The sequence below is a fragment of the Haplochromis burtoni genome, unplaced genomic scaffold (genome assembly GCF_018398535.1).
Source record: "Haplochromis burtoni strain Fernald_Lab_line unplaced genomic scaffold, NCSU_Asbu1 Contig_86, whole genome shotgun sequence".
Taxonomy (NCBI): Eukaryota; Metazoa; Chordata; class Actinopteri; order Cichliformes; family Cichlidae; genus Haplochromis; species Haplochromis burtoni.
In genome coordinates this window covers 837,871-847,192 of record NW_024582447.1, presented here as the reverse complement: position 1 = coordinate 847,192, position 9,322 = coordinate 837,871, and the positions used below count along the sequence as shown (strand labels likewise).

At 40.6% G+C, this 9,322-nt stretch overlaps 1 protein-coding gene across 2 annotated transcripts in view; it reads right to left on the bottom strand.

Moving 5' to 3' along the window:
- Window positions 1–2: 2 nt before the first annotated feature.
- The window catches only part of LOC102312506, a 64,436-nt gene continuing 55,116 nt past the window's right edge, over window positions 3–9,322 (bottom strand). The window contains exons 6-8 of one of the 2 annotated variants that reach the window (XM_042222450.1): window positions 7,734–7,817; window positions 938–2,462; window positions 3–832 (exon numbers count right to left, since the gene is read on the bottom strand). In XM_042222450.1, the coding sequence (XP_042078384.1) occupies window positions 813–832; window positions 938–2,462; window positions 7,734–7,817 (1,629 nt within the window). In that variant the 3' untranslated portion in view covers window positions 3–812. Of the gene's footprint in view, window positions 2,463–7,733; window positions 7,818–9,322 lie in introns of both variants that reach the window. The other variant, XM_005925691.3, reaches the window with a different exon arrangement.

The window sequence follows — 9,322 nt, the reverse complement described above, 5'->3', positions numbered from 1 at the left end:
TCAAAACAACATTTAAAAAAATAACAAGAAAGAGACAAAACATAAAAAAAAGGTGGCTGGAGACTTTTGCACAATACTGTATGTCTGTGTAATAGGTTTTACTGAATGGGTACCTGGTTATATTTGTGTATTTCCTCTCATAATAAGTATATTATTTAAATATATATTTGTATATTTTATAGCTGACAAATGTAGGCAATTTAGGGTTCTTATTAAGAAGTGTGGGATTACTCTATTAGCTATATAAATCTTGCTATGAAATATCATATGGCCTTGAAATAAATATATATTATTTAAATCTCGTATTTAGCCAGTTGGAGAATATTTCCTTCTGGTAAGGGTTGCCTACAGATAATGTCTCTTTGAAAAACAGTTTAGCTGGAAATGTTTTTTCCACCTTATTCATATGCATTACACAACATGCATTTGTGTAAGTGAAAGTAAATTGTTTTAACAGTTTGCAGTCAGCGCAGCCTGCCTAAACCTAATGGATAACCTCTCGCAAACATGCAGAATTAAGTCATCTCATTAAACACACTTCATTTTCAGTACTTGTATATATAGAATTAATGATCTTTTGCTGGTTTTACTAACAGTACTTAAAAAAAGAGTGAATAGCACAGTATCTTTGTGTTGTAGAGAGAATGTGGTTTTATCCTGGTGCCTCTAAATATCGCCATCACTTAAACAAAAACATACTGACTAGCATGTCTCAGGTCGATAAATACACTGACGTACAATAGAGAAAAAGGTTGCAGACTGCGTGAAACGTGCCGTGGCTAAGATACATAAAACAACATCGGAACACCCCATCACACCAAGTATGTGTTTGCTGCAGGGAGAGATACAGAACAGTACAGAAAGTTAGGACTCGTTATCATCGTCATCATCATGCATAAAATAAAAATCGCTTTCTCCACTCAGTTCAGCAGCGTACCGTATAGCTGTGCCTTGGTCAAACTGTCCTTTCTCGTCAGTCCTGTACTGCCAAACTTTTGGTATCTTGCAGAAGTCTTCTTTGGGAGCGCGGGGCCGATGCTGAGAGCAGAGCTGGAGCTCGGGCGGGGCCGGACGCTCGGCCTGGGGGTGGGGTAGTGTTGAAGACTTGAGGCTTCAAGTGAGCTTTGGTGTAAGGAATCAGCCGAACTGTCTGCGCTCAGATTCACGTAGTCCTTCTTTGCGCTGCTTGCCGCTGTCGCTCCCCCGCTGCTCTCCTTGTCTTTAGAGCTCCCTGAGAGGAACAAACTGCTCTCAGAGTCCTGACTGTCATCCTTGGCTCTATACAGCACAGAAGTTTTCTCCTGCTTGCGATGCTCTTTTGGCTTGGGACTGCGGCTGGGAGAGGAGGAACTCATGGGAAAGCACTGCTCCAGCACCCGACTGTGGAAGACGTCGTCTCCTTCTTGGAAGCTGCTGTAGAGAGACCCTTTGACTTTACTGGAGGGGCCCATGGCAAAGTGGCGTTCAGAGAAACTGTATGGAGAAACCCGCCCTGTAATGTTGCGATAAGAAGATGAGAAGGTGTTGATGTCTTCCACGCTGAGCTGTCTCCAGCGGCTGCTCAGGTCATCCTCGGAGACCTGGACATCACCCTGGCTGTCCAGGGTTCCTCCATGAGCCTGGCCCAGTCCAATTGTAGACCCCATGCTGTGAGAGGAGGCCAGACGAGGAGTGCTGGAGTGGAATGGTTCACTGAAACATGACGCTGTCCTTGTGTAGGCTGGTGAGGGGCCCTTCTGGGGGCTCCTTTGGGTTGCCATGTGCTGGATGCTGTGGGACTTGGGGAAGCTTGATCTGTCTTTATCATAGGAGGAAATACTTTTGTGCTCATAGTCTCCACTACTACCTTCTCGCCAGTCCATGTAGAGACCCTGGTGGGAAGAAGATAAGGTGCTGCTGCCAGTGCGCCCACATCCTCCACTAACTCCTCCCTTTTCATCTGATGCAAGACTAAAACTGGAGTAGGAACTGGACACTGGGAGACTCCCAGTGCCGAACTCATCGTGGTGACGGAAGGAGGATGGGGGTTCATGGTGGGAAAAACTTCCAGAGTGGAAAGCATCTTCATCGGGGTTGCTGTCAACAGAGTTCTGAGCGTGAAGCTGAAGCAGGCCAGTGCCATGAAGGTCGACACTTTGTCTGCGCTCGGTGTCCTGCCATCGTTCAGGACAGTAGAGCGCCGTGTCGCTGCAGTACAGGTCAGATGTCTTATAAGAGAGGCGCCGGTTCAGATGATCAGTGCTTCCTGTTCCTGTCAGAAAGTCTCCATCCTGTGCCTGCGGGCTGGGTGAACGCGTTACAGGGCAACTGCTTCCAGGCTCTGGCTTTTCCAGGACCTTGGCAATTATGGCTGTGGGCACAGCGTCTGGATAATTTGATTTACACATTGCCATGGTGACGCCACTACTCTGATTATGTTTTTCCATGAGGGAACTGATGCGTTCCTGGAAATCCAGTGGCAGCTGAGGCATGGAAGAGAAATACAAAGAGAGACAAAAGAAGCTGGATAAAGACAGGAAACTACAACCCAAAACAGCAAAACAAATGTTTTTGAAAAGTTGTGACAGTTGCTGAGCTTGTATTCAGCAAAGCTCTTTAAAAATGAATAAGTTCTTCAAGAGCCTTTTTAACTGAATACTGAATGTATTTTTAAATGCCATTTCTTACTTTTCTGTAGGTCTAGGTGCAAAAATTCTCCTTTGATTTAGACCAGTATATGTGTCTCAGGGGGGAAATGTTTACATTCTCATTCATCCATACATGGTAGTATTGAGGGCAACTGGTCGTTTTTTAGGTGTCTGAAGACTTTTGCCTCTCATCCAAGAGGCTTCTTCAGTTCTATTACAACTAGTGGAGGATCCAAGGTATTTAACCACTAGCAGGGGCTGTACCCTTGGAAGTGGCCCTGAGGGTTGGTGACCAACTATTAGTCATAAAAGTCATCACATGAAATAAGGTGTGAAGAAAGGCTTATGAAGTAAAACCTGGTACTCTCCACCGGCCATTTGATAAATGAAACCTCTTAAATGAGAGGTGAATGTCTTCATGAACCTAAAGAAGTCGAGTTGGAGGTAGATGCCCTGTCTGACCTGAATTCCTCTCCTGATAACACAAAGAAACTGTGCTACCTTTAATAACTTTCTAAACAACCTTGATTTAGTTATGTGTTACAGAGTCCACAACTTAATTATACAGACATAAGTATTTCTTCTTTCCTTCCTGCTTTCTTCCATCTGTTTCTCAGCCTGTCATCTTTCTCCTTTTCTTGCTGTGTCTCTCTCTCTCACACACACAGACAGACACATAATCTCTTTGATTGGCTCCAGTTTGAGAAAAATGTTCCCGTCAATTACAGACTGGCTCTTTGTGCCTATTAAAGCTGGTCAGGGTCAGCAGGAACTGTTCCCGACACACTGAGCTCTGTTTCTACTCATCCCTTTCTTTATCCTTTCATCTTTCTCCTCTTGCACCACTGCCTTCTCAACCAAAAGACTCTCATTCCCCCCATCTCTCTTTTTTTTCTTTTAGTGTGTCTTTTTATTTCTCTTTCTACCATCAAACAACATTGGTTCCACAGGGAAGGGCTTAGATTCAAATTAAACCAGTTCTCTGGGTCTCCAGCTGGGTATTGGGAAAAAATAGATAAAATTCTGACTTAGCTTTGTTAAGAAATAGAAGCTCGCCTCGGCATAAAATAACCTGCATCTTTTAAGTCTGGGCTATTTTTAGCAGCTGTTGCCTCTCCCAGAGGGAATAGAGATGGAAAGTAGGTGAGGCTGTGGGGGGAGAGTGCAAGATAATATACAGTGTGTGCTCCAAGTAAGTCAGCTCAGCATTAGTTGCTATCTGAGGCAGATCTTAATTAACAGTCACATAGTTGTGCAGTGTTAAGCAACGTGACAGCGAACACATCTGCAGGTCTTCTTTTATTACAATAAGTGGATTAATAGCATATCGTGGAGCTGGTTACTTAAAAGACTAGAAATTCACCCCTTGTTCCTAAACTCCATATTTCCTGCTTCACAATGGAGATAAAACATTTCAAATTAAATGTTAGTTTTACTAGCAATAAGACACACTCCATAGCTTCTTTAGTTAATCTTGGTAAATCTGTTACATATCTAAACTGGGGGAAATAGTTAAACTTAGCACCAAAAAAAGTACATTTGTGTTTGGTCAATTATTTCTTTGTTGTAACAATGTTTCTTGGCAATAAATCTCACACTGTTGGAAATCCTGTTTATTTTTCCTTAAATGGTGCCGAGAAAAATGTGAGAAAAATGCAGACTTAAGTATACGGGCTTGTCTGGCCAACAGCTTATTCTACTATTGACTCTTTTTTTGAGCTTCTGGTACCCCAGGCGCTGACAATCAGATGCCTGATTAGTGTCACCTGTGAACTACAACGGTCAGCTGTTTTCAGATTAGGAGTGAGTCCTAGTACCACCACCAAATTGAAGGTCAGGGTCCATATAACAGGGAGTGTCAGAGACCAGCTGCAAAGTGGGTGTCCCACAGCATTGTGTGACGACGCTGGTAATGAGTATGAGAAGGTTTTCCAAGCTGTTGTGTATGTGTGTGGTTCTTCCACAAGCTACTGAGGCCCCTATTTATTAAATTAATAAATTGTTAAATTGTCAGACCTCCAATCCAATAAGTGAAGCCAAACAAAAGTCAGTAGCAGACTGACACTTTGTTAATGATTTGAAGCAGTCAGGATTTTCACTATTTTAAGTACATGCCTCTAAGGTCCGCCTGCTCAGGAAACACATGCACAGACCTTTCCTAAGTTTGTCAGTGTACATTTAAATTATTTTAAATGTGTTCTTTAGTGGATATTCTGTCTTTCTCTATTAGAATGAAAAAAATAATAATAAAATAAAACAATTTGATTATTTATTTTGTTTATACTTAGCAGCGGAGCAGGTAATTGGACAGTAGTTCTTTAGTTTCATTGTGCAAACTAAGCCCTTAGGTCTCTTATTTCTAGAAGAATCTCTTGGCTGACAAAATCCCCCAAAGCAGAATTTTTACTGTTTCCAGTCAGCTTAGATCAAAACATGTCTAAATGTTACTCTAAATATGCACAGCAGCTATAGTGCTTCAAAACTGAGGCCAATACTACATGCTCCAGTCACAAACATATTCCCCAGCTGATGCCATTTAGAAGAGTGCAAATGAAAGAGAAGGCAATGTTTGTGGATCGAAGTGTAGCACTAATTACCCTCACTAATGCAGTACAGTATTGCCTGTGTTAATCAGTGTTGGGACTAACGCGTTATTAAGTAACGCGTTACAGTAACTACGTTATTATTGTGGTAACGAGCACGGTAACTAGTTATTATGCCAAAATCAGGAACGCGTTACTCGTTACTGGGATTTAGATAGGCTCGTTATTCGTTACTTCGTGTGGTGGCTATCGCGGAGCTTCCACAGATTCAGTAACATTAGCAAGTGGTGGAAGCCAGCAGGTGGATGAAGGAAAAGGGACGCAGAAGGAAAAGAGACCCGAGGCGGCCGCCGGTCCAAGTGTGAACTGAACTTCAGGTAAGAAGTTATGACCTGCAGTCTCTCTGGGTCAGATATAAACCAAGTTTAGTTGGAGTTTATTTTCGTTATTCTGACTTTTTCCGTACTGCGTGCTAGCTAGCATGACGGAGTTTCTATACAGCTGGGTGGGTGCTATGATGTTAATGATGTTGAACTTTATTTTGTTCATAAGTTATTAGAGTTGCCAACCGTCCCGTCTGGTATTCAGAGAAAATATTACGCGTTTCTTATTGAGGTGAAAAGGAACAGTTTGTCCCGTAATTCAGCTACAATGAAAAAGGCACAAAGCTGGAGTTATTCTGTGTCTTTGCTGCACAGCCTTGACCTTAGAACTGAAGAAGCTTCTCGGATGAGAGGTGAAACGTCTTCAAGCAACTTAAAGAAGTCCAGACGCTTTTCTTTGCAAGCTCCTTTGACTACGATGACCTGGATGACTGAGAACCTTCACAGACACTTTCCCTAGTAACTAGTTACTTTGAAAGTAACGAGTAACTTGAAGTAACTGAGTTACTTTTGAGAGAAGTAACTAGTAATGTAACTAAGTTACTATTTTAAAGTAACTTACCCAACACTGGTGTTAATGCATGCAATACTAATGTACTTCTGTGAAAGATTCCTAGATGATTCATGTTTTCTATAGAAAAACATACTTGGCATGCATATTTAAGTTTAACAGCCATATCTGAATCAGTTTCTGGCAGCTATATGCAATTAGTGTTATTGCATTGTGGCTACAGTGCTGCTGTTCAGCAAAGATTAGATGAGCTCCCTCTTAGCCAGTGGACTCAATTTCCTGCCCAAAAGTCCTAAATGTGTTTATTTAAAGAAAAGCATAAAACATCCCCTTTTCAGAGTTTTAACAAGCTGAATTCATTATTGCTCTATTTCATTTATATCAATGGGTTTTTTAGTGATGCAAGTAGTCTGTAGGTAGTGCTTCACTTAATTATGAGCCCAGGTCTACAGATTTTTTCCCTTTCTTTTGTGCCTCAGGTGTCATCACAAGCCAGCCTTTCATTCATTTATTATGCACAGCTAAGATGCACACAGATGGTACTTCAGACAGCAGACCTTCATCAGTCTGAGAGGAGAGGCCATGAGCTCTGTGGCTCCTTCTTATTGTGAAAACCACTCAAGAAGGCTTTTAATGGTACACCAACACAATATCATAAACTTTGCTTCATTAGAAGAAAAATACATTTAATTTCCTCTTTATTAGTACAAGTAAATGAAACCATCTCAAGCTTACTCGTGGCTGAGGTAGTTATGTCCATTAGCCTCAGAGCTGTATGTTGGATTTAAGCTGATGAGTTAAGGTTTCACACAATGCTTGGAAATGTTTTAATGCTTTAAACTAACATTATGTATTATTAGATGTTGGCAATAATATTTGTGAAAGAAAGGAGCTAATGCTGTTTGAAAGTAAATTTTGGTGGAGAAATCCCGACATGGCAGGAGTTACCAAAGTGTGTCCATAGTGTTAAGTAGAATACACTAAAGCAGCATCAGCAGTACGTTTCAAATGCTCGACTAGTGTGTCCTTGTATACTGAATTCAGATGTAGCACTTTCTAAAAGACTTTATTCAAGCAAAGCATTTTGTACAACATGCTGCTTGAATGAAAAATGAAAACTTAAACCGCATTAAATAATAAATAGTAAAGACCCAACTATGTTATTTTATTAATACACTTTATAAAGTTCTCAGATGTAAACACTGCAATTTCCTGCCGCTCGTCTAGACTAACCTTGTTTGGAGTGTAATTTAAATAAACAACCCATATGGAAAAGAAATAGTAAAAACTTATATGTGATTACTCATGAAAGTGGCCACTTTCATGAGTAAATCATATAAGGCTTACATGATTTACTCATGAAAGTGGCCACTTTCACATTACTTTCATACATTGTTTTAGTAAGTATCCAAAACATACAAGTTTCATTATATAATTTTTCAAGGGATCTTATATCTGTTTTCACTCTTATATGCTTTTCATACAAGTTTCACACAAGACAGATACAAACTTTATAAGATTTATATATATCTTTTCCATATGGGAAAACATCTTTGCTTAAATGGTCGGCGTCGAACTTTAAAGCTGAACTTTTTTTTTTTTTTTTTACTGCAGCACAAACCTAAACCTGCACTGATGTAGCTGCAGCAGGCAGTGCTGGTGAGCTCACCTCAGACATCTTATGTGCTCTGTAGTGAGACTTGGAGCACTGCAGCAGCTGGGCTGCCAGATTGCAGTCTTTCCTGTACAGGTCCTGAAAAAAAAGCAAAAAGATCATTCCCATTCACTTAAAACACACACACGCACACACACACACACACACACACACACACACACACACACACACACACACACAGGGTTTTCTTTGGCATCTTGATAACTAAAGCATGCTGTGAGTGAGGAGTGTTATGAGTTTAAACCATCCCTGAGTAAAACCTTCTAATTGTGCTTTATAATTATGGGAGATGTCTGAGGGGGGAATCAGGAGAGTGTGCAACAATACAGCTGAACATAAAAATATATGTAACCAAGAAGCATATATATGCATCTTGGTTACATAATTTCACTGGGTAGTTCGCAGAATCTTTACAATACCAGCAAACTTTTCTTTAGACATATCTGCCCTGTGCAGACTGTGCTAATTTTATTAGAGTTGTCTGAAACAGCACATTAACTTATCTGCACCTTCCAGCCAAGGAAGCAAGTACAGCATTATTCATCTCTTTACCCATGCTTTCTTTCTGAAAAGAATGGTTATTAAATTTTTGCTCAAATTTCAGAGCACCGTGAGGGTGGTCTACTGGCACAACAGATGCCTGGTTTCATTGTTTTCTTCGTTTACTGTGCGTGCATGTGTTAGTGTGGGCGGTTAACTGGTTTTAGAAGGTTTTCTTTTCGTCTCCCTCCTCTGTTAAACCTGTCCACTTATAAAGGTCAGTTCATGCTGCACTGTAGCTTTCCTGTTTCTCTTTAATAGCACAACCCTGACATTTTCCCCCCATAACATCAAAGCCCTCTCTTTGACAGTCTCAACTCCCCCACCAGTTAACAGTGGCTGCTTTTTGAATCTTTTTTTCCCCTGTTTTGGTGAAAAGAGACATTTGAAGTCCCTGTAGTTTTTCGGGACAGTTCAAATAGACCTTTGAGACCTTTGGTGATGTCTTAGTTAATATGAACTGTGTGGTGTGTCTCTCCTGGGAGTGCCAGCTGACAGCTTTGTTGCTCCAGCTGGTTGTGAGGCAGACTTTGTGATGTCTTATGATCAGTTCTTTATGTACACTATATTAATAATCTCTGAATGTGTGAATTGAGTAGATTCTTTCCTTCAAGTTGTTGTGAAATTAGAGCCATTTACTTTCACAGTCATTATCTTTGTAGGTAATTTATTACATTTGAACAGTCTTTGGGGATCATCAACATCTTGATGCCCTCTTTTGCCTGTCAATATATAGGATATGTAACAACTTCTACAGTACTGTGCAAAAGTCTTGAGCCCCGCCTTATTTCTTTATGCTTTGCTTCTTAATAGACACACCTTTTTGTAATGTTTAAAGTGGTCCTGAGGTGTACTTCTCCAGGTTTCCTGAAGGTCTTTCAATTTTAGAAGAATATTTTTTGTTTTTTTAAGTCACTTGACACTGACCTATGAAGCATTCAAGCATAAATACCCTAAGACAAGGCCTCAGTTCCTAATTTCTAATTCAAGGGACAAACCAGCATTGTTTGCACATAACAGACAACTTAGTGTATTTGGACACT